Here is a 26,445-nt window from a genome sequence, read left to right as displayed (position 1 = left end):
GGCAGGAATTGAAGCTGGGTCACTGGTACTGTAAGGTACGTGCTCACCACTATGCTACCGTGCCACCCCAATGGACATCGATAGGCTCGTGATTTACTGAGTGCATCAGAGGTCACAGGGTGAAGGCAGGAGAATGCAGTGGAGGGGGAAAATAAATCAGTCATGATTGAATGGGCGAGCAGACTCAGTGGGCTGAATGGCCTCATTCTGCTCCTACGTGTTATGCGATTATGTCGAAAGGAAGGAATGTTGTTACAACAGATTCTACAATATAAATTTGCTTTGCACTTAAAAGGGTCGGATCATTTGATCCACTTTAGCTGCTGGGTTCTGGCCTCTCCCACGTTCTCTGGTCTCCCTGTTGGCTACTCCAAGGTACCCTATTCCTACTTTGCACCTGTCCACACATCCTCAGGTCCCCTATCAGAGAAATTCCTTTTGTCCTCCTTCTCTGTTACCTGGACCAACTTGCTTCTCTCCCTCTCACTTCTGATGAAAAGTCTCTGACCTGAAGCGTTGACTCCTCAGATGCTATTTGACTGGCTGAATTTTCCCCTGAGTTCTCCTCGTTTACAAACACAGATGATTCTGCAGATGTCGGAGGTACTCAGTAGATCAGACAATATCTACAGAGGGGAATAAACCATCAACATTTCAAGATTCCTGGTGAAAAGTCTCAGCCCAAACATTGACTGTTTATTCATCTCCACAGATGCTGCCTGACCTTCTGAGTTCCTCCAGCATTTTGTGTGTGTTTATTTCAGATTTCCAACATGTGCTTTGTTTAAATTCCTAGGCCTCTAAAGCACCTCTTCGCCACCTGTGACAAACCAATCATATCCCTAGACATGCAAAGATGTTTAGAGAATAAAAATTGTTCCTCAAGTGAAAAATCCAAATGTCTACAAATTTATAAAAGTTGTATTGAAAGTCTTTATATCTTTTGAACTGTTTTTATTCAAAAATGAATACCTATTGACTTTTGGAGATTACCATAATTAATCAAAGTAAATATTAATTTGACACAATTTTATATCTTGAAGCAACTCAGCCTCTTTTTTAAAGAAAAGTTCATTACACAATCTAGTTAAGTCCTTAAATGTTTCCTTTTACCATAATAAGAACCATCAAGGCCATCTTGATGCCGCAAGAAAATGGCGTGCATCATTACATCCAGTACGTGCCCTCCTCTCATTACCATCTGGAAGGTGGTACAGAAGCCTGAAAGACTCACACGCTCAGTACTTCAGGAACAGCTTCTTTCCCTCGCACATCAGATTTCTGAACAGATCATGAACACTGGGACAAGTAGGGGGTTAGAGGGGGGGCGGAGGAGAGGAGGGGGCTGATGTTTTGCTGCTGTTTGTGCATGGGAGGGGGAAGGGGGCTTTGGGGTTCTAATGATTTTTGTTTCATTCATTCTTTGGGGTTTTTTGTGGATGTCTGTGGAGAGTAAGGATTTCAGGTTGTATACTGTATACATTTTCTGATATCAAATGGAACCATTGAACCAATGAACACTACTTCACTTTTTTCACCTATAGATTTCTTATTGTCCTTTTATGTCTTGCACAGAACTGTTGCTGCAAAACATCAAATTTCACAACACATGTCAGTGACAATAAACCTGATTCTGGTACCAAGAATTCCACAAACTATGGCACAGCCATTTCATGGTTTATTATTATAATAGTGACAGATTTCATATCACAACATGTCATTTGAAAGCATTACTGAAAATATGCGCCATATGGACGGCAGAGAATGTTGTACAGACATTAGTTCTAGGCAGCGTTCTTAAATCCTCCAATGACATTCTGGACAGATGACGGTCTAAACGCAGGCTGCAAGAAATGCTTTAAACAGTATACACCAGGAAATATTAGACCAATTATTTCTTTGTCACAATCTTGGCTCACTTGTTCGTTGATTGCAGAGACAACCAGAGTTAATATTCAGTCAAAGGAACAACCAAAAATATAAAAAAAAGACATAACCCTTCACCCACATAGCAGAGGATGAGTGTATTTGGTTCCGTGTGTGGAAATGTGGAAAACAACTACATCGAGCATTCAGTGGAATTTTAATTACACCTTCAAGAGATTGGAGCAGATGTTCCTGAAGTGATTTTACTTCCGCATGGTAGTGACAGCTATGGTTATAAATCTTGGATGTGGGGCGGAGCCAGGTGCTAATTTTAACCTAACACGCCTGGTGAAATTCCTTCCTGACACGGTGGGTCGTTGACTTTGCAACCACTTGATCCTTCTCTCAGTTAACTTTCATGGGGAGTAAAAGTTAGGCGGATTTGTTAGGGGCATTTGACTGGATCACCTGACTGGTTTCACTCTGGATGGGCTGCGTTGGAATCAGTTCCAAATTTCTGTGGGGGATTCCCTATGAGTTTACTGCCAGAACCATCATGAACACTTAAACCTGGGCATTAACCTTTAAGTTATGTCAGTTCATTGGTAGTTCAACCTAATGGAAGCAAACTTCCTAACTTTGAAGAACTAGGCCTGATCTTACTAATGAGCAGTCACATGTTTGAAAAACCACAAGTCTGCACCTGCATCAAATAGCTCTTGATGTCAAATATTTAGGGAGTGGGGGGAGAAGAAAATCGCAGCTCTCTGCCCTTTTGAGTATTTGCGTCTCTCGTAGAGCTCCAGTCTAGTTTGCAGCAGTAAGGTCAAAGTTCTTTCCTCATTCAGGCAATTAAGGAGCCACCAGACAGCAATTCAAGAAAATGCAAAGAACTGGCTGGATCACAAGTTCCACCAAAGGCCATGCCATATTTGTACCCTTTCCAAAGGCTGATTAGAAGTTGGCTTGTTTTGGGCACAGGGAATTATCAAGGCATCAGGAGAGAGGAGTCTGTGATTGCCCACCAACAGGCTCACCCTGCAATGATTTGCAGAGGTGCTCACCAATATGGGAACTTTGTCCCTTGCATACTCCCACAGCCATTGGAATCCAACCCAACCCCGTGCAATCTCCATCTTAAATCAACAAAAACGTTTAATACAGGGAGTATAGTGTGTTCACCCTGGTTAGGAAACACTACCCTGCCTAATCCCAGAATTTGGTCCATAGTCCCCGTAGGTCCAGTACATGGTTCTTACTACCATTGCCCCCACCACCCTCTCAGGCAGTGAGCTCCTAATCACCACCACTCACTGAGTGAAGCTAGTTTACTTCAACTCCTCTATAATCCATTGTCAATTGCATTAAGTCCTTCCCCACTCCCTGGAGTTTACTCCAAAAACAGGTGCTTTCCATCCATCAATGTCCCTTTTACATCTCAATTGTCACATTAGCCTCCTCTCTTCCAAAGTAAAAGAAGGCCAGCCTAGTTTTTCCATCATTGGTAATTGCTTCCAGCCTTGGCTGTCCTTGTAAATCACATTTCGAGGGAGGTTGCTTAGCCTATAACACAAACTCAGATCTAACACAAAACTCCTAGCGCTTGGCTGGATTTCCATTGCCACTCCAATTGAAAGGACACTCTTTTAATAAAAAAAAAGACCTGGCCAACTTGTCTCGGCCCTGGAGCCTTCCAAGTTTGAGCATCTCTACCTCTTGCTTCTTGTGTGTGCCTGAACATGATTATATTACCACTGGTAGCCAAGTCTCTTCTCAGACCCGATGAAGAGTTTTGGCCCAAAACATCGACTCTTTATCCCTTTCCACAGACTGTGTGTGTGTGTGTGTGTGTGTGTGTGTGTGTGTGTGTGTGTGTGTGTGTGTGTGTGTGTGTGTGTGTGTGTGTGTGTGTGTGTGTGTGTGTGTGTGTCTCCCTTCTCTCAATCCTTTTGATTTCCCTCCCCACATCTCTCTTGCCTTCTCTCATCCAAGTGCTTCCTCACCTGCCCTAATTACCTTGTGTTTGGTGCAAGGCACAATATGAATGGAAGTTGTTGATGCTACGCCCACTACTGCTGTGAAAGGGGGTTTTAATATGATCCCCATTCAGTAACTGGCCAGCTGGTGAAGGAAATGGTGAAAAAGTTCTTCATGATCGTTATAGTGTAGGAGCTCCCTACTGCCAAATTTTGTTGAACTTGAGGTCACATGGACCTTACGCATTTTCCTCTGGTCACTGCATTCTCAACATGAATAAAGATTGGGTAGAAGATGCTCAGTGATGAACGGTCTGAGCTTCGGGGAAACAGGGTGGCAAATCTGTGGAGGCAAGTCATTGGGTGTAGTTGCAGCAGAGGTTGATAGGTTCTTGGATTTATCAGGGCATCAAAGGTTACACAAAGAAGGTAGGAGAATGGGGTTGAGAGATGATATAATCAGCCATGATAGAATTGTGGGGCAGACTAGCCCAATTCTGCTCTGACTTATGGCCCCAAATCTTTGAGGAAAACACAGTGGGACAGCAAAGACTTCAGGCTCCCAAAGGAAGGCCTACAGTAATCAGCAAGTTCTTAATGGGAACTAGCCCACCAGTCTATTCCGGGCACAAAGCTCTCTGCAATTTTGCAAAAAAAAAAAAGAGCAGGATAAAATCTTCAGCCTTGTCGAATGTGGGGCCGATGAAATGTTAATATGTCTTGGTAAGGTGGGTGGGGGAGGGCGACAGTTCCATTTTCAATTCACCATTCTGACACTGAGGGTCGGATAAGCAAAGTGGGGCTTTACAAAGCAAAATATTTCACATTTTTTTTTAAATCACTGGCCTACAGAAATGGTTTTCCATGAACCTTAAAAAAAAGGGCTACATTCTTTCTACTGGGATCTTAGATGTTCCACTAAGACTTGTGCCCTGTGCGCATCACACAGTTGCAGAACAATGCGATCTTTTCCACAGCTATTTTGTAGATGTAGGTCTTGTGTTTGCACTTTGACATCCTTCTCAGCACTATGATGGACGTGTGATACGGCACGCTCGATATGCTGTTATTGATATTCCCGTCGGCTCCGATGCAGCCCTTGTGCAGACAGTACGCTTCCATCAGCTTCCTTGGGTAACGTGCACTGTCTTCATTAATTCTGTTAGAAAAGCAAAATAGCTCAAGATGAAACTGCTACCACTTTTGGTTCATGTGTTCCCCTCCAAATGTATCAAGAAGAAAATACAAAATCCTGAAAATACGTGCCACCAGACTCAAGGACACTTTCTACCCCACTGTTATATCCTAGTACGATAAGATGGGACTCCTGACTTCAAAATCTACCTCATTATGGCCTTGCACTTTATCGTCTGTCTTCACTGCTCTTTCTCTGCCACTGTAATACTCTACTCTGTATTTCATTATTGCTTTTCCCTTCTACTACCTCAATGCACTGATATGATGAAACGGTCTGTCTGGATGACGTCATGGACCTCGATAGTGTCGGGGGTTAGAGCGACACTATTACAGTTCGGGAGCATTGGTGTTAGGAGTTCAATTCCAGTGTCCTCTGTAAGGAGTTTGTACGTCCTCCCCATGGAATGTGTGGGTTTCCACCAGGTGCTCTGGTTTCCTCCCACAGTCCAAAGATGTACTGGTCAGTAGGTTAATTGGTCATTGCAAATTGTCCTGTGATTAGACTAGGGTTAAATAGGTGGGTCGCTGGGCAGCGCGGCTCAGAGAACTGGAAGGGCCTATTCCACAATGTAACTCTAAATAAATAATTATAAAATACAAACACTAGTCTCATTTGCTCAAATCCCTCTACAATTTTCCTGTCCATGTACTTATCCAAACTCCTCTTAAATGTTGTAATTGTACCTGCCTCTACAACTTCCTCTGGCAGCTCGTTCACCCTCTGCGTGAAGCTGCCAGGCAGGTCCCACCCCCACCTGAAACCTTTAGTTTTTGATTCTATTTCACTGGGAAAAAAGATGGCATGCATTTCCTAATGGCAATACACACAAAATGCTGGAGGAACTCAACAAATCAGGCAGTCCCTATGGAGGGGAATAAACAGTCAATATTTCTGAAAAATAGACTGTTTATTCATTTTCGTAGATGCTGCCAGACCTGCTGAGTTCCTCCAGTGCTCTGGATGTGTTGCTCTGGATTTCCAGCATCTGCAGAATCTCTTGTGTTTGTACATTCATCCTATCCAGGCCCTTATGATTTCATTTACTTTTATTTAGAGATACAGCACTGAGCATCTCCTTCCAGCCCACTGAACTGTGCCACCCAGCGACCCACCATTTTAACACTAGCCTAATCACAGGATCAATTAACCTACTGACCAGCTTGTCTTTGGACCACAGGAGCAAACTGGAGCACCCAGAGGAAAACGCCAAGCAGACGAGGACAAGCTTTCTTACAGAGAGTGCCAGAGTTGAACTCAGCACTCCTGATAACCTGAGCATCACACTAACCACGACATCTACCTGGTGCCCCTATACACCACTATAAAATCAGCCCTCAACCTCCCAAGCTCAAGGAATACAGTCCTACCAACCTCTTCTGGTAACTCAAACCCTCAAGTTCTGGCAGCACACTCAACTATTGGAACATTGGGGATGTGTGAGTAAAGTGGAATAACCCTACACAGTCACAGGGAGGACACCCCACACAGTCACAGGGAGGACACGCCACACAGTCACAGGGAGGACACGCCACACAGTCACAGGGAGGACACGCCAACCCCATGCAAACAGCCCAGGTCCCGTTAATAGCTACTGAGGGCCATTGTTCATGCAGACTTAATGTTGGTGCACATCTCCTGCTGCAGGACACACTTCATGGCGTTCACTTTTTGTTTTAAGAATAAATGCTGCAACAGCAGAAACTCCTGACCAACCTGATGGGCGAGATGTTTATGAACTTGCTCTTTCTGGAAACAAACCAAACCGCTAAATACCACTTTACTGACAAGTTCTGGCACACTCCCCGCAATGGAGTGTTAGCAACCATTCAGGCGCCACATCACCAGCATGCCATCCCTCCCCCACCTCCAGCTGTCCCAGAAGAGGTGCTTAACCACTCTCTCCAAGCGCTGAGGTTCCTCCTGCTGAAGATACTTCCCACAATGGAGTTGGGGAGGAACGACCATGATCACCGAATAGCCACAGAGCAATGGAGAGTTACAACTCAGAAACAACACACCCTAACCAACTTCGCTCTACCCTACACCATTCCCCTTAATTCCACTCGCCTAGACATTCAAGCCAATTAAAGTTCAAACTAAATTTATTATCAAATTACATACATGTCACCACGTATGACCTTGAGATTCATTTTCTCGCAGGCACTTACAGGAAATAAAGAAGTGCAATAGAATTTATGAAAAGCTACACTTGAACGAAGACCAGAAAACAACCAACGTGCAAAGACAACAAAGTGGAAATACCAAAAAATAGAACACTGAGAACGTCAGCTGTAAAAAGTCCTTGGAAGTGAACCTGTAGGTTGTGGAATTAGTTTGGAGTTGTGGTGATTGAAGTCATCCACGCTGGTTCAGGAGCCTGATTGCTTAGGGCAATAACTGCTCCTGAACCTGGCGGTGCAGGTCCCGAGGTTACTGCACCTCCTGCCCGATGGAAGCAGTGAGAAGAGCAAGGCCTGGACGGTGGGGGGCCCTGACGGTAGATGCTGCTTTCTTGCGGCAGCACTCTTTGTAAATGCACTCAGTGTGGGGAGGGCTTTCCTTGTGATGGACTGGGCTGTATCCTCACTTTCTGCAGACCTTCCCCTTCCTGGGCATTGGTGGTTTCTACACCAGGCTGATGGGATACTCTCCAAAGACACATGAGATTCTGCAGATGGTAAAAATACAGAGCAACACACAAAATGCTGGAGGGAACTCAGCAGATCAAGCAGCGTCTATGGAGGAGAATAAAGAGTCAACGTTTTGGGCTGAGACCCTCCACTGTGCTGGAAAGGGAAGGGGAAGGCACCAGAAAAAGATTGGGGGTGAAGGGAACCCTCATTATAGGAAGGACCTTTAGAGAGGATGCAGAGGAGACTTACCAGAATGCTACCTGGATTAGAGCATGTCTATGGCGATAGGTTGAGCAAGCTAGTGCTTTTCTCGTTGGTGTGAAGGAGGATGAGAGGTGACTTGATAGAGGTGTACAAGATGACAAGAGGCATTGATAAAGTGGACAGCCAGTGACTTTCTGCGAGGACAGAAGTGGCTAATATGAGGAAGAATAATTTTAAGGGGATTGGAGGAAAGTATACAGGGATGTTAGAGTTAGATATTTCCCCCCCCACCCCCCACAGAGAGTCAGATACATTAGGGATAATTAAGGGACATGGATGCAAGAGAAGTGGAAGGCGATGTGGGAGGGGAGGGTTAGATTAATCTTGGAGTAGGTTAAAAGGTCAGCACAACATTGTGGGCCGAAAGGCCTGTGCTGTTCTATGCTCGATGATCCCTGACTTCCTCAGCAGATTGTTAGTTGCTCCTGATTCTAGTCGCTTGTCTCTCCTCATCTTAGTTGAGATCAGTCCCCTCTCTCCTTTTTTCTTTACTAATGTCTGGTTTTATATACAGTATTTAGCAATTTCCCTTATGAAAACAAGTTCAGTTTACCCTTTTGCCTGTGTTTCTGGACAAGGATTCCTTGGTTTCACATTTGCTAGAGCAAAAATTGAATAAAGAATGCTCCTAACTCTTCCCTTTTTCCTCAGGATGAGAATCACAAGTTTACACACTCAAGGAGTGGACCAGTATAGATAGTGAATGATCACTTCAGTCCAGCGTCCTCCTTATTTTTAGTTGGTCTCTCTAGTCAAAGCTTCTTACTCCTGGTATCTGCTTGCTAAATTTCTTCTACACCCTCTTTTAATCCATCATAAGATTAGCAGGAATCTCTGGATAGTGACCTAGAAGACACCTCAGAGTAGATAACCACGGTTACTGGGGGTATACCCGAAATACACCTGCAGCAAATCCACACGTTTTATTCAGGACAGAGCAGGTGACTGTAATTGGGTGCCCAGTGCAGCTTTCTTTACATTAGTGAGACCCAACATAGATTGGGGGACCATTTAGCTCCGTCCACAAAAGATGGGATTCCCTGGTGACCATACATTTTAATTCTACTTCCCATTCCATGGCCACCTCTACTGCCACAAAGAAGCCTCTCTCACTTTGAAGGAAAAACACCTCATATTCCATCTGGGAACCCTCACAGCCTACTGCCACGAACATTGATCACTCCAACTTCCATTAATTTCTTCCCCACCCCCTTCTCTCTTTTTCCCTTTCTTGTCTGATTACCCCTCTCCCATTCTCTTCCCCTCACTTGCCTATCATCTCCCTCTGGTGACCTTCCTCTTCTTCCATAGTCCACTTCCTTCCTCAGAGCTTTAACTTTTCTACCTATCACCTTCCACTTCTCCATCCACCTTCCCCCTCACCAGATCTCACCTATCACCTGCCAGCTTGTACTTCTTCACCTCCCCTCATATTCTGGCTTCTTCCTCCTTCCTTTCTAGCCCTGATGAAGGGTCTCGAAACTGAAATGTTGACTGTTTATTCCTCTCCACGGATGTTGCCCTTCCTGCCGACCTTCCCCCAGAATTTTGAGTGTTTTGCTCTAGATTTCCAGCACGTGCAGAATCCCATGTGTTTATCCCTTTCCTGTTTGTGGTTAATTGCTTGTTCCTCAAATACTTTCAAGGTTACTTTTGAGGTGTGTAAGGATTTCTGCCTCCAACATACTTTCAGCCAGTGATTTCCACACCAGCACTACTTGTTAAATGTGTTTCTCAGCTGCTCATGGTCCTTCTATTAATTAAGTTTTTCCTGAAATTCCACCAGCAATGCTTCCTGTACCTAATAAAGTGCACACTGAGTACATGTTCCTGGTCCTCTGCTGCTGGAACCCATTCATTTCAAGGTTCAACATGTTGTACATTCAGAGATGCTCTTCCACACATAACTTCTGTAATGTGTGGTTATTTGAGTTACTGTTGCCTTTCTGTCAGCATGAATCATACAGAACGGCTGCTCACTGGAAGTTCTTTTTGATTTTCACACCATTCTCTGTAACTCTAGAGACGGTTGTGTGCGAAAATCCCAGGAGACCAGCAATTTCTGAAACCACCTCACCTGGCACCAGCAATCACGCAAAGGTCAAAAATCACTTGGATAACATTTATTTCCCACTCTGATGTTTGGTCTGAATAACAACTGAACCTCTTGTCCATGTCTGCATGCTTTTATGCTTTGAGCTGCTACATGATTGGCTGATCAGATATTTGCATAAACAAAGTATACAAGTATACCCAATAAAGTGACACCTAGTGTAGGTTAAGACTATTGTCTACCAGTGAGCAAGTCCAAAATACCCTGTAATTACCTGTATGACCAAGGGGAAGTACTCTGTTCTCCAATCCTGAAGGTAAGACTGTGGGAGGCATTGAATTCTTTGCCAGGAATGAACTGCAGCGCGTTGGACCCCCAATGTTTCAGCTTTTTCAACAGATGTTTCTCACCGGGTTCAACACATGAATGCCGGGCTATAATGGATGGGACGGCCACTGACAGCAACACGAGGCACACAAGCCATTCCACCTGCAGAAACTTAAAGAGAATTCCTGGTTACGACTGAGTTCCAAAAGACCTTAAGAGAACCTTCTCATCAACCTTTCTCTGGAAATTCTAACCAACAGGTCTTTATCTCTGTTAAGCTGGTTAAAAGAAATTTTCACTTGAGCAACATTACTGTTCTCAAGTTCAAGTTGTCATTCAGCTATACACGTGTATATTACCAAATGAAACAAGGTGCAAAACACAGTACATACAACGTGTGTGCGTACACACACACGCACACGCGCGCAATCCAAAGGTAGACCGTTCCGATGAAACCGTTTGTAAACCGAGATGTCGTAAAGAGAAGAAGCAATTACCATTAATTTATATGGGAGAAATTTTTGAGTGTTTCCAGACCCAAAAAATAACCTACCAGATCATACCAAATAACACTAACATATAGTAAAAGCAGGAATGATATGATAAATATACACCCTATATAAAGTAGAAATATTGCAGGTACGGTGCAGTTTCAGTTATCAATATTACTTCCTTTCAGAGTCACCTTTCTATACAGACACTCCTGTGCCGAGCATCACTTTATGGTCATACGACTGTGCTATGTATTGATATGCATTACATTTTATAAAAGTTGTGATCTTTATCTTATTGTGGGAAGATGAGGCTTCCCTCAGGGTGCAGCAGCAACATCTTGAATCATGTCTAGCTACCTCCAACCAGATGGCATGGATAAAGATTTCTCCTTCCAGTGAAGGAACTCCCTCCCTGCCTGCCACCACCCTGCCCCCCAAATTCCCATCCCAACTTTTCACTCCTTTTCACCTGCCTATTCCTCGGTGCTGTTCTAACAGAATCCAAACCCCAGGAAAAATGATCAGGCCCCATCTCCAATATTTGAGGTGGAGGGGACAACTTCACTCGCCCCCACCACTGAACTGGACTCACAATCCATCTCATGTTCTCAATATTAATTTTTATTTATTTATCGAGATACAGCATGGAGTAGGTCATTCCAGCTCTCCAAGCTGTGCTGCCTAGCAACCCCCAACAATCTCAAATTTAACCCTAACTTAATCACGAGACTATTTACAATGACAAATTAACCTACCCTGTACATCGTTGGACTGTCGGAGGGAACCAGAGAAAACCTATTCTACAAGGAAGGCGTACAGTGACTCCATACAGGGGACAGCCAGACTGTACTCCATACTCTGAAGATGCCCTGAGCTGCAATAGCATCATGCTAACCACTATGATACTGAGGAGCCTATTTATATCTTTTTTTTCTTTATTTTTGTGTTTGCACAGGTTTTTTTTTTAAAACACATTGGTGGTTGTCCCTCCTGTTGGGTGTGGTCTTTCATTCTGTTTCTTATATTTACCATGACTGCCTGCAAGAAAAAGAATCTCTGGGTTGCATACAGTTCGTGTCACTGCCCTCAGAGAGGCCACGGGGTCCCGATGCTCTTAGAAATATTATCGAAATTCAGAGTTTCGTGGACTTGGCCTCTGTCAGTTTTATGCTTTTTTCGTCCATTCTTTCTTGTTGCCAATTGGCAGGCTGGAGATATGGGTGATCTGTTAGTTTTTGTGCAAGGGAAGGTTTGGGGTTGAGAGTTTCTTTCTGCGCGGGGTAGGGTGTTGTTGCTGCCTTTCAACTACTTCGATGTTTTTTTTCTGTATTTTATGGCTGTCTGGAGAAGACAAACGTCAGAGTTGTATTCTGCATATGTACTTGATAATAAAATGAACTTCTGAAAGTACATTTTACATTGAACTTTTGAACAATGAAATCATCTGATGACGAGACCTTGATGACCTTCCCAACAGGTACCTCCCAGCGACCATCACCGAAACAGACGCAAGGCATGTGTGAGCCTGCTTTCTTCCATCACACTACAATCACACACAAATAACGTACAGTATGTACAAACGTTTGTATTTGTGAAATGCCTTGGGCTATTCAGCATTGTAAGGTGGCGTTTAAAATTAATTCCTTCCGTGACAGAATGTTTGAGAATGCAGGTGTGAACTTGTACCCTCTGTTACATGCTGGAACGCCCAGGAGATTGCAAATACAGGGTGCACTGCTATTCCCAACTCTCCTTCAACAAAGTAGAAGTAATTAAGGTTCACCTGGCCCTAGGGAATACGCATTTTAAAAATACGCCATACCTGTACTCAGATGGTTCAGACTGAAATGACACCGAGCACACAGTCTAGGTCAGGAACTGCGTGTAGGTCAGAGTGACCTACAGTCTTTATCAACAGGACCCAGATGGGGCGAAGGGCCAGAATTCAGAGCTCCATGACTTAAGATTTTGCTTTGCGATGACTGGAGCTTCGCAAACATTCCTCAGACACACTGGAGGTTGCCTTTGAGCTCAAAATGATGCAGTTAACCACAAGATCATAAGCCCATAAGAATCTGATCTGCCATTTCATCATGGTTGATCCATTTCCCTTCTCAGCCCCCGCAACATTTCACACCCTGGCTAATCATACACCCAGGGACCCGGCCTCCACAGCCACCTGTGGCAAGTCTTAAATACAGAACATAACAGCACATTACAGACCCTCAAGCCCATGATGTTGTGCCAACTTTTTAACCTACTCCCTTGTACATAGCCCTCCATTTTTCTATCATCCATGTGCCCATCTAAGAGTTTCTTAAATGCCCCTATTTTATCTGTATCTACCACTACCCCGACAAGGCATTCCACACAGTCACCACTTCCTGTGTAGTGACACCCCCTTTGCTTATCTTCAATCCCCTTAAAATTATACACTCATTAAAACACAGACTTTGCTGAAGCTGGAAATCTGGAGAAACACACAAAATGCCGGAGGAACAGCAGGTCATCTATGGAGAGGAATTAACAGTTGATGTTTTTGGGCCAAGAACCTTCATTAGGACTAGAAACTTTACAGCTTTTCAATCCAGCCTCCCCCCCTCCCACCTTATGCTAGCTTCTTCTCCCTTCCTTTACAGTCCTGATGAAGGTTCTCAGCCCAAAATGTCGACAATTCTTCCTCCCCACAGATGCTGCCTGACCTGCTGTTGCCCCCACATTAGCCATTTCCACCCTGGGAGAAAAATTTGCCCTACAAAACTTGTTCATGCTCGGAGTCAGAGTCACTGAACCCAACAAGTCCACGAGGCATTCAAGCACCTGATTATACCAATTCTACATCTCATTTCATTCTCTATATTTTCTCATCAAGTTCCGCCCCCAGCCCCAGATCCCACAGCTCGCAATATGCAGTGGACAATCTGCCAGCTCACAGGTCCTCAGCAGCAGGGAGAAAACCAGAGGAGAGGATCCAGAAGAAACCCTGGTGGTTGCAGAAAGAACAGAGGATGGGTGGTGGGGTGGAGATACGTCCCTACCAAAGGAGGGTTAAGGCGCTCCTTCCCTCCACTAGCCGGCAGGTCACTGTTGGGCAAGGGGTAGCGCCTGCTTAGCCCCCGCCACCCCCAATCTGGGTGACGTGAAGTCATGGGAGCAGGTGGTGGATGGTCGTATGAGCAGCCGGTGCAGATCACAAGTCCTGGTTATGTGACCACTGACACCAGGCAGACAATCTCTGAAGAGTATTGATAATGGCTGGGGTCACCCGTCTTGTAAAGACACTGCCCAGAAGACAATAGCAAACCACTTCTGTAGAAAATTTGCCAAGAACAATCACGGTCACGGAAAGACCGTGATCACCCACATCACATGATGACGCTAAAGCTCTGACTATCTATAGACACGTAGTGAAGAGTATATTGACTGACTGCTTCACTACCTGGTATGGAATTGGCAATGCCCTTGAACAGAAAATCCTACCGAAAGTAGTGGATACAGGTCAGTCCATCACAGGTTAAGCCCTTCCTACTATTGAGCACATCTGCGCAGAGTGTTGTCAGAGGAAAGCCAGCATCCATCAGGGACCCCCACCACCCAGGCCATGCTCTCTTCTCGCTGACGCCTTCACAAAGATGATACAGAAGCCTCGAAAGTCACACCATGTTCAGGTACGGTTACTACCCCTCAACCATTAGGCTTTTGAACCAATGGGGATAACCTCACTCAACTTCATTTGCCTCATTACAGAACTGTTCCCACAACCTATGGAGTGACTTTCAAGGACTATTAATCTCATGTTCTCAATATTTATTGCTTATTATTATTTCTTCTTGCTTTTCATATTTGCAAAGTTTGTTGTCTTTTGCACACTGGTTGAACACCCAATTGGTGCAGTCTTTCATTGATCCTATTATGGTTATTATTCTACTATGGATTTATTGAGTATACCACAGGAAAATGAATCTCAGGGTAGTAAATGTAACATATTTGTATTTTGACAATAAATCTATTTTGAATGTTTAATGTTTCTGTATTATTGTTCACTTTTTGCCCAAGTTGTTCTTTTATTCCCCTCCCCACACACACATCTGATGGTCTTATTCTGCAGGGAGGTTTCTTTCAATGAGTTCTATGATGTTTCTTTGTTTTGTGGCTGTCTGCAATAAGAGGAATCTCAAGATTGACACACACACACACACACACACACACACTAATTTGAACTTTGTAATTGTCTCCCCCCCTTCCCCCGTGCGTTCCTTCCTCTCACAGAGCTCCTCCAGCAGATTGCTCGTTACTCCGGTGGGATTCGAACTCACAACCTGCCAACTGTGCAGCGAAAAGCCACATTGCAACTGGGACCCCAGTGTGTCTGGGAACGTTGGAGGAGCAACTGGTTCCAGTTCCTCCCAGTCTGTAACAGGAGCGAAACAAATGATTCCAGATGTCTTGAAGCACAGCTCATTCCTTTTCGGGAATAGGGCCAGAGTCGACTCTACTTCCTGAGGAGACTGAGGTCCTTTGGAGTGTGCAGGCCTCTCCTTCACATGTTCTACCAGTCTGTTGTTGTCAGTACAATCTTCCATGTGGTGGTGTGCTGGGGCAATGGCGTCAACACGGGTGATGCCAACAGGCTCAATAAACTGATGTGAAAGGCTGGCTCTGTTATTGGAGTCAAACTGGACACACGGGAGGCTGTGGTAGAATAGAGAACCCTACAGAAAATCCTGGCAATTCTGGACAATGTTTCTCACCCTCTGCATGCCAACTTGGCTGAATTTTTAGTAATAGACCAAGACAAATGCACTTTCCAAAGAGCACTAATGAAGTGATTCTTACTCTCAGCCATTAGGCTCTATAATGAGTCAACCTATAGCAGGGGAGGTGATGACCTCCTCCTGTTAGGCTGCTTGAGGTCATTTATTTTTTTCTTTCTACTTCTTGTCTAATGTATATATCTGTGCACTTGTAATGCTACTCTGACACTGCAATTTCCTTTGGTATCAATAAAGTATCTATCTTCTGTGAAGCAATGATTTAAGATCAATCAGACGTGTTAAAATAGGCTTAAGTAACGTTTAAAATCATTAACTGTAGTGCTAATAAATAGCTCCACCAAATGCAGCATCTTGCACCACCTTTGGTAGAGACGCATCTCCACCCAGCTATCAGAAAGCTAATAAGTAGTTCCACCAAATGCAGCTGGTCGTCGTCATCTAAATAAACATGAATAAGTATGACTTCGCTTAAAACAGCCCCTTTGTTTTTGAGGAAGTTATCGGAAGCAGCTGAAATTACACCAGCGGCTTTTTGAGCTAACATACTGAAAGTGCTTGTGGAAACGTTCCCAGTCACACAGATCCATGGAGCTGGAACGGAGACAAAGCCTCCCCACCACTGAGGACATCTTCAAAAGGTGGTTCCTCTAGAAGGTGGCATCCATCATTAAGGACCCGCACTATCCGAGACATGCCCTCCCTCTTCTCTTCACTCCCATCAGGGAGGTGGTGCAGGAGCCTGAAGGTGCAAACTCAACGTTTTAAGGACAACCCCAGGTTCTGAACAGTCCACAAACCCAACCTCACTATTTTGTTGTTTTTGCACTATTTATTTATTTTTAAATACATCTTAATAAAACCTATAGTTATTTTGTAAGTATTGTAATGAATTGCTGCAGCAAAAAAAAAATTCCTGACATGTGCCAGTGATAATACATCTGATTCTGAATATTGTTCTGTACTAGATAAAACACTGGCAAGCTGAATTGAGACAGATAGGTCACAGAAAATAAAACATGGAACTGTACAGGCACATTGGCCCACAATCTTGTACTGACGTTTTAACCCAGTCCAAGATCAATCTAACTCTTCCCTCTCACATAGCCCTCTGTTTTTACTCCTTCACTGGTGAACTGGTTACCTGAAAAACTTCCTACTTTCCCAAAAAATGACCCAAAATTAATTAACTCATTCGTTACACCCATCTGATAGGGTTGCAGCTCAAAACCACCAAGCCTGCTGGTGGGGCAGGTACATTAGGGACTTTTAAAAGACTCTTAGATAAGCATATGGATGAAAGGAAGATGGAGGGAAGGGTTGGAGTGATCTTGGAGTAGGTTAAAGATCATGGGCTGAAGGACCTGTACTGTGCTGTTCTACGTTTTAAAACTCCCAATGTCAGCTAATAGTGTGACGCAGAGGGAAGCAAAGGAAACTCAGGGAAATTCCTCTCCAAGTTCTGAAAACAGTTACTTCAGCTCCAGGTGGTACGTCACCTTTTCCTCCACATCCTATCTGCACATGCTTAAAATATGGAAGTGGTCTAACTATTGTAAGCACTTTTAGTGTACATTAAGGTCCATTGTAGAATATTGCAAAGTATTATCAATCACGTTATCCACAGGTATCTCTACCCATTGTGTCTACACCAGCTTAAAATGGATTAAACTTAACCCTTTTACACTCTGCCTATTTTCAACCCTTTACCTCTTCCACCTATCCTTCCAGCTTTTCATTTCACCCTCTCCCTTCTCCCCATCTACCCTCATCTAGTCTCACCTATCACCTGCCAGTTTGTGCAACACACACAAAATGCTGGTGGAACGCAGCAGGCCAGGCAGATTAAATCTCTTACTATCTTTCCTTTCAGTTAGTCCTGACAAAGGGTCTCGGCCCGAAACATCGACAGTGCTTCTCCCTATAGATGCTGCCTGGCCTGCTGCGTTCCACCAACATTTTGTGTGTGTTGCTTGAATTTCCAGCATCTGCAGATTTCCTCATGTTTACCTGCCAGTCTGTGCTCCTTCTCCTTCCACCCCCTCACTTTCCAGACCTGATGAAGGGTCTCGGCCTGAAATGTCAACTGTTTATTCCTCTCCATTGATGTGCCACTGGGTTCCTCCAGAATTTTGTATTCGTTGTTCTAGATTTCCAGCATCTGCAGAAACTCGTGTTTCTTCCTTTCCCGTTTGTGGTCACTTGCCTGTTCCTCAAATGTTCACAAGGTACTTTTGAGATGTGATGAGTAATTCTTCCTCCAGCACATTTACAGTCAGTGGCTACTCAATGAATCTTCTCCGAAGATCGTCATCTTGTTGTGCTGGAGAGGCTTGTGTGTTCCTGAGATCCTAAGAGCATTACCATCTGGAGCTTAACTCTTAGTACAGTCACCCATAGAGGTAAGGTCAAGGCAGGAGGTTCCACAAAGAGTGATCAAACCAATGGAACTAGCAAAAGTTCAAGGTACATTTATTATCCAAGTATGTATACCTTATGCAGCATTGAGATTTGTCTCCTTACAGACAGCCACCAAAGAAAGAAACCCAAAAGAACCCATTAAAAAAAAACCCATCAAATGTGCAGAGAGAAAAAAAACAAATCATGCAAACAATAAACTCAATCAAACATCATTCTGAGCTGAAGTCCACAAAGAGAGAACGTCCACAGACCATTAGTTCAGCGCAGAGCAGACTAAACCTTGTGGAGCAGCAAGCTGAACTGGCCCATCCTTGCCTCAGGCCCTGACACCCTGAGTTTTCAACCTGGCTCACAACTAAAGGCTGATTTATAGTTGTGCGTACGGGCTACGCCGTAGCCCTGATTATCATTTCTGTGTCGCTCTATGCCGTAGCGAGCATGCGTTGGTGTGCGTCAAAACGCTAGTTGGCGGTGGGGTTTCTACACCACCGTGTTGAGTTTCTTTGTGAGCGACATGGACGAGGAAATGCATTCCAAACATTTTCGCATGTTGGCAGGTAGATTTGACGATTTGGTTCATCTATTTCGCATCAGTGTACAGACATGGCGGAGAAGAAGCAACCGGGAATGTGTTGGAGGAAATGAGATGCTACCACGTGGACCAATCACAGTTGTTGCAGTCTGCGTCGCTGCGATGCGCCAGTTACTTTTTTTGGGGAGGTGCGCGTCGCCCTACGGCGTAGGGTACACGGTACCTACAGCGTCGATGCGACACTCAAGTATAAATCAGCCTTAAGTCATCGTCCAAACATCAGGTTACCTCCAAGTCCAAAGGGAAGTTACAGGCTATTGCTTGCAATGATCGAAAGAGTGATTAATAAAGTACTTAGTTGTTCCCCTTGTTCATTGACCACCAACCAGAAGTCCCCGAGATTCACCAACGTCATCGTAAACCAGAAGATGATGACACTTCACAACGGCAGTGGAGGAGGAAGGCTGCAGCAGCCATCTTGCATTCCATGCCACTGGGCCCTGACCCCAATCTGTCAAGGACTGTGTGCTGGCTGCCCGTACATTAACCTTCCCAGGTTAAACAAGGTCACGCACAGACGTTCTCCGTTCAGGGAATCTACCCCATCATCCTGGGTACGTGGAAGCCAGGTCAGCCTCTACACCTACCAATGAAACTACCTCTCAGGAGGGCATCACATTCAAATCGAGTGATCAACATTGAATGTACTTCTGTTTCTCAGCTTCTCTCAGTCCTCCTATCGATTCATTTTAATCCATTCTCTGTCCTTTCTCTAAAGGGAAATAGATCTCTTTCATTCAACCTGCTCAGGTTACACCCCAGTTAAATCTCCCTCAGTCATCTTTGTCCAAAGTAAACAATCACAGGTTAGATTGCCTTCAATAACTCAACTCTGGCATACAGTTGTAATTCCGCTCTGCCCCCCCCACCCCTGACTCATGCTAACATGTCCTTCTTAAGGCACGGGGAACAGCACTGTAGCTCAGTTAACTCAATGTATCAACAATCTGCTGGGCGAACTCCAACAAATTGTTGATCTACAATATTAACATGACAAGCGTGAGGAGAGAGAGAGAGAGAGAGAGAGAGGTACAAAGGAGAGAAGGTTACCAAGGCAGGGGCAAGTCTAAAGGAGGTGTACAACTGTGGGGGAGGGGCTCACAATGTTTCCGGCTGAAACCCTGCATTCAGACTGAGAAAGTGGAGACAATGAAGAGAGAGAGAGAGAGAGAGAGAGAGAGAAAAATGGAGTCACAAATAATAAAAAAAATAAAAATCTCCCCTACACCACACTGGCTGCCTTGCCACTCCACGCTCCACTCTCAGTCCTGATGCAGGCTTGCAATCTGAAACATTGACAATTCCTTTCCTTCCCCACAGTGTTGCCTGACCCACTGAGTTTCTCCAGAGGCAAGATCCCACAAACATTATGAGCGGACCAATCAGGCAGTCATCAGAGTGGAACCTCTCTGGAATCTTTGCCTGGACAAGTGTATGTACTTTCCAAGACTGATCTGAAGGATGATTGGATCAGCCATGATCTTGTTGAATGGCAGAGCAGGCTTGAGGGGCCGATTGGCCTACTCCTGCTCCTATCTCTTATGTTCTTATGATACCTCCGACAATGCAGCAGCCGTTCAGTGCCACTGTGTACTGTTACCACAGGCCATAGCGCGCACGCACACACACAAACAAACACTGGAGGAAGCCAGCAGGCCAAGCAGCATCTATAGAAAGGAGTAAAGAATTGACATTTCATGACAAAACTGTTTATTCCCCTTAGTAGATGCTATCAGCCACATCTTCTTGCAACGGGAGCTAGACGTTAAATGTGAAGGGGGTGGGGGAGAGAGTTAAACAGAGGAGAAAGGGCTACTCGACAGGGGGAGAAAGTATAAATGGGATGTACAGGGCAAGTTCAGGTTTGCACAGAGAGTCGAGCGTGCCTGGAATGTGCTGCCAGGAGGCAGCACTGGAACCAGACACCATAGAGGCATTCACAAGGCTGTTAGAGAGATACAGGGAATGCAGGGATGTTCCATCACATCCAGGCAGAAGGGATTTAGTTTAATTTTGCATCATGTTCAGTGCAGTCATTGTGGCTAAATCCCCTCAAAGTCGTCGCACAAGTTGTTAGGGCGGTTAAGAAGGCGTATGATGTACCGGCCTTCATTAGTCAAGGGGGTTTAATTCAAGAGCGGTGAGTTAATGTTGCAGCTCTATAAAAGCCTGGTTAGACCACACTTGGAGCATTGTGTTCAGATCTGGCGGCCTCATTGTTGGAAGGATGTAGAAGCTTCAGAGTGGGTTCAGAGGAGGTTTACCAGGATGCTGTCTGGACTAGAGAGCATGCCTTATGAAGGAAGTCCAAGTGACCAAGAGCTTTTCTTTTTGGAGAAAAGGTGACGATGGAGGCATAAAAGATGCCAAAAAGCATAGATCAATTGGATAGTCAGAGACTTTTTCCAAGAACGGAACTGGCTTATACCAAAAGACCTAGGAGCAGAATTAGGCTATTCAACCCATTGAGTCTGATACACCATTCTATCATGGCTGATTTATTATCCCTCTCAACCCCATTCTCCTGTATTTTCCCTGTGACCTTTGACGGCCTGATTTAATCAAGAACCTATTAACCTCCACCTTCAACAGAGCCAATGACTTAGTCTATACAGCTGTCTGTGGCAAAGAATTCCATAGATTCCCCACTCTCTGGATAAAGAAAATTTTCCTATCTTTGTCCTAAAGTCACTTCCCTCAATTTGAAGGCCATGCCCTCTGGTACTAGATGTCCTCAATATAGGAAACATCCTCTCCATATTCACTAATCCAGATTTTTCAATGTTCAATAAGTTTCAATGAGATCCCTCCTCATTCTTCTAAACTCCAGCAAGTACAGAACCAAAGCCATCAAATGCTCATATGTTACCCCTTTCATTTCTGAAATCATTCTCACGAACTTCCTCTGGACCCTCGGCAATACCAGGACATCTTCTCTTAGATGAGGGACTGGAAACTGCTCACAATAATCCAAATGCAGTAGGAATAAACAAGAGAGACAGCAGACACTGGGAATCTGGAGCAAAGCTGCACAAAAAGCTGGAGAAGGAGATGTGAGTTGACCTTCACCGGGTCCACCATTAAAGAAACGCTGCTGGGGTGAAAGATGCAAAAGCTATAAGAGTGGGTGAGATGTAGGAGAAGGGCGAGTGAAACTGATGGATAATTAATGGAAATAAATAACAAACACAACAGATTCTGCAGATGCTGGAGATCAGGAGCAACACACACAAAATGCTGGAGGAACTCAGCAGGTCAGGCAGCATCTATGGAGAGGAATAAACAATCAACGTTTTGGGCCAATGCCCTTCATCAGACAGTAAATCATCCTCAGAAGGGTACGGAAAGATACCACCCAAAGTTAATACTGCTCTCCAGTGTTCACTCCTTGGAAAAGAAACTGGATTACATTTGTCTGCAACTGAAACTGAGTGAGATGAGGAATTGTTCTGTGCTTATCCCCACAGAAACGTGGTTCTAGGATACCATCACTCTACAGACTATGCCACTCAAAGACGTGCTAATATTACTTTCTGACTGTGTGCGCTGGATTGTAACTGTATATGCTGTGTGTCTATATGCACTGTGTTTTACACCTTGGTCCTAGCGGAACACTGTTTCATTTAGATGTAAACATGTGTATGGTTGAATGACAATACAACTGAACTTGAAATCCTTGGAATAAACCCTTCACAGCATCTGATGCAACAATAGTATTGGACGTTACAGCCGAAAATACTGGTTGGTATAACCCGTTCTCTCCTCTGGATCACCTGGGCTTTAGTACAACTCTCACAGTATACAGTTGCACTGAATGAAGTCTCACAGTTTGCCAAGCAGTATCTCAGACCATTAGTTCAAGGTAAACGTCTTACCAAAGTACATATGTCACCATATACTGTATCACACTGATTCATTCAACTCCAGTTACAGAAAATAAACCTTTGAACTTGTGAAATTACTTCATGTGGACAGATAAGAACTCCCCAGTATACCCTGAGCCCCTCTATAAGAGCTGAAGTTAGATGAAGAAACAATCATGGCATTATTTGGAGAAAGAGAGAATAGGTTCGGGAACAAAACTGGGTTTCGACCCATTACTGACTGGAAACAGTGAAAAGATGCATCGTTATAATAACTAAAAAGAGAAAATCTGCAGATGCTGGAAATCCGAGCAACACACACAACTCAGCCCGCCAGGCAGCATCTATGGAAGAGAGAAGAGTCGATGTTTTGGGCCGAGACCCTCCAGCGGGATTGTGCAGTACTCTGTACAAATAGATGCTGCCTGGCGGGCTAAATCCCTACAGCATTTTGTGTGCGTTCCTCGTTTTAATAACGAACAACACAGTGAAGGCCCCGGGATTAACAGCGCCCGTCTGCAGCACTTGTATTAAAAAAGTTGTCTTTCAAAAGTCAATACAACTTGCTGAGGAACGGGAGCTCCGGTCCCTGGGCAATCCCTCGCAGATCATTACCTTTAAGGTCATTGTTGCAGACTTCCCTCCGACTCGATTTTCACCCTGTGTGGTCTTTTGACGGCAGACTTGTCTCTGCTCTCTGGCTGTAAGAACTGCCTCCCGCTCCGGGGAGCTTTTATTTAGGCGCTCCTTGTGGTTTCGATGCCGGAAACCCCCGATCGTTCAGCGCTCTGCGTCGTTTCAAACCGCGTCAACCCTGGCCAGGGAGTGAAAGGGCGGAGTAGAGATTAGATTGTGACCGTGCCCCCTCTCTACCTTATATGGCAGTGACGGCAGCCTCAGAAATTCCCTTTACCTGGACATTGAGTAGAATACAAGATTATAAAGTATTTGGGTTCAATAGGTTCAGGAATACATCTCACACGTGAAAGAATTACCTCTTTTATAGAAATTCTTGTGTTTTTTTTTTGTAATTTTTTTAAATTGAAGTTCATCAAACATTTCCATAAGATGTATTTCAGACATTGTACATATACATCATATAATCATATATATCACAAATCTCCACAAAGTATTTATCTGCGGTATACACTTATAGAAAAGAGTGGAAAGAAAAAACAAGCAAAAGGAAAGAACTATGTACAAGTAGGGAGTGATTTTTTTTTACAACAGATTCATTGATTTGTGAGAATAAAATCAGGCCTATGAGGGATTATGTAGTTAAACCATTTTTCTCAGTATGAGTCAAATTGTTTCAGCTTATGATTAACAGATGCTGTTATCTTCTCCATTTTGTAAATGTCCATTGTAATTTCCATCCATGTATTTCAAGTTGGGCTCTCCTGTGATAACCATATCCTAGTAAGAGTCTTTTTACCAGCCACCAAGAGAATATTTATTAAATATTTATCTATCCTATTCTTAGTACAAAGGAAGATTCATAATCAGAATCAGGTTTAAGTATCATTGGTATATATGGTAATATTTGTTTTGCTGAAGCAGTACATTGCAATACGTAATAAAGGAACTATAAATAACAATAAGAAATATATTTTTTAAATTAAGTAAGTACTGTAGTACAAAAAGAGTGCAAAAATATTAAGCAGCACACACAAGATGCTGGATGAACTCAGCAGGTCAGGCAGCATCTATGGAGAGGAATAAACAGTGCACCTTTCAGGCAGAGGCCCTTCTTCAGACCTAGTGTCCATGGGGTCTTTGTCCATTCAGACATCTGGTGGCGTAGGGGAAGAAGCTGTTCCTAATGCATTGAGTGACAGACAATCCTGCTGCAACACAAACACAATGCTGGAGGAACTCGGCAGGTCAGGCAGCATCCGTGGAGGGAAATGAACCGTCCACACCTTCATCAGGACTCTGAAGGAATCAGTGTGTGGAGAAAGATCCGTAGGTATTAAAGGTACTGCTGATGTTTCAGGTTGAAGCCCTGCATCAGGAAGTCTAGCTCGTGTCCACAGGAATCTTTGATAATTCCAGTCCCCCCCCACCCACCCCTGCACCACAACACACCACACACACACACACACACACACACACACACACACACACACACACACACACACACACACACACACACACACACACACACACACACACACGCGCACGCGTGCGCGCAGATACTGCACTGCTCCATCCGCAGAGCTTCTCAGATAATCACCAGATACTGTGCAGATGCAGGAAATCCAGAGTAACGCACACAAAATGCTGGAGCAACTCAACAGGTTAGGCAGCATCTATGAAGAGGAATAAACAGTCGCCATTTTGGGCCCAGACCCTTCTTCAGGACTGGAAAGGAACCAAACCCCAACTTACTGTTGGCACTGTAAAGCATTATGTTAACTGCTACGCTACCATGATGCCCTCTCTGCTAATGTGGCTCACCATAGGACGGTGTGCCAGCTGAGACCTGCCTAATGGGCGTTTCAGGTAGTTGTGGGGAAGACTTCAGCCTTACTTTAAGGTCCTGACGATGTCCTAGGCCCTCCCATATGCCCAAACTCCCTTAAACACAAGAGATTCTTCAGATGCTGGAAATCGGCAATAACACACACAAATTCCTAGAGGAACTCAGCAGGGGAATAAACAGTCTACGTTTTGGGGCTGAGATCCTTCACACTGTTTGTGACAGCAATAGAGTGTAATAAATTGGAAAACCATAAATTACAGTAAGAAATATATAAATTGATTAAATTCAATAAGCAGTGCAAAAAGAGAGCAACGATAGTGAGGCTTTGTGGGCAGGTTCATAGTCCGTTGGTGGAGGGGAAGAAGTATTCCAAGAACGTGTTTCTCAGGTGTCTGTTCCTGGTCTTTGATGGTAATAAGAAGAAGAGAGCACGTTGTGAGGTGATAGGAGTCTTTAATGATGAATGCCGCCTTTTGGAGACATCATCTTTTGAAGATGGCCTCAGTGTTAGGGAGGGCGTGCCCCAGGTGGTGAAGGTCCTTAATGACGGATGTCATCTTCTTAAGGCACTGCCTTTGGAAGCTGTCCATGACAGCGGGCAGCCTTGTGCCTGTGGTAGCTGGCTGAGTCGACAATAGTCTTACCATCCTGTGCACTGGAGGCTCATTACCAGATGGTGACACAACCAGTCAAAATGATCTCCATGTTACATCTGTAGGCATTTGCTAGAGATAGATAAAGATTTTGCGAGGGAATTTCAGGAGATTAGGACTTCACTAGTTGAATACATGGTCAATTCTAGGTGGAGTAATAGGGATCAAAGTCAAATTCAAAGTAAATTTATTATCAAAGTACATTTTCCATATGGGGACTAGACTCCATAGTATCCAGGACATTCTCAGGAGTGATGCCTCAAAAGGGCCACATCCATCATTTAGGGCCCCCATCACCCAGGACATGCCCTCTTCTCACTGCTACCATCAGGAATGAGGTACAGGAGCCTGAAGGCACACACTCAATGATTCGGGAACAGCTTCTTCCCTTCTGCCATCCTATTTCTAAATGGACATTGAACCTGTGAACACTACCTCACTACTTTTTAGTTCTATTTTTGCACTACTTATTTAATTTAACTATTTATATCTCTCTATATATATATACACACACACGGTGCCTATAAAAAGGTTAAAGAGTATTCACCCACCCTACCCCTGGGAAGTTTCCATGTTGTTTTTTTAACAACGCTGAATCACACTGGATTTGATTTGGCTTTTTTAACACTGATCAACAAAAAAAGATCTGTGTCAAAGTGAAAACAGATATAAATTAATTACAAATATAAAACACAAAACAATTGATTGCATAATTATTCACTCAACCCCACCACTTTAATATAACACACCAAATCATCACTGTTGCAGCCAATTGGTTTTAGAAGTCATGTAATTAGTTAAATGGAGATCTGTTTTTGGAGACGTGCGCAGTCAAGGTGTTTCAATGT

The 26,445-nt window shown here is 44.1% G+C and overlaps 1 protein-coding gene across 1 annotated transcript; it reads right to left on the bottom strand.

The window, feature by feature from the left end:
• Positions 1-1,665: 1,665 nt before the first annotated feature.
• Positions 1,666-23,277, bottom strand: LOC140736196 (interleukin-17A-like). The gene is made up of 3 exons (XM_073062100.1): positions 23,075-23,277; positions 10,265-10,488; positions 1,666-5,001 (listed from the first exon to the last, which is right to left on the bottom strand). The coding sequence occupies exons 1-3, from the start codon at positions 23,084-23,086 to the stop codon at positions 4,761-4,763; spliced, it is 477 nt and encodes a 158-aa protein (XP_072918201.1). The 5' UTR covers positions 23,087-23,277; the 3' UTR covers positions 1,666-4,760.
• Between the last annotated feature and the right edge of the window lie 3,168 nt (positions 23,278-26,445).

The sequence above is a fragment of the Hemitrygon akajei genome, chromosome 11 (genome assembly GCF_048418815.1).
Source record: "Hemitrygon akajei chromosome 11, sHemAka1.3, whole genome shotgun sequence".
Classification (NCBI taxonomy): Eukaryota; Metazoa; Chordata; class Chondrichthyes; order Myliobatiformes; family Dasyatidae; genus Hemitrygon; species Hemitrygon akajei.
This window is presented reverse-complemented; position numbering and strand designations above follow the sequence as displayed.

Excerpts from the sequence above, each read along its gene's own strand:
- LOC140736196 (XM_073062100.1), bottom strand. Across the intron at positions 5,002-10,264 it reads ACTTCCCCTTGGTCATACAG|AATTAATGAAGACAGTGCAC; the intron begins GTAATTACAGGG and ends CTTTTCTAACAG.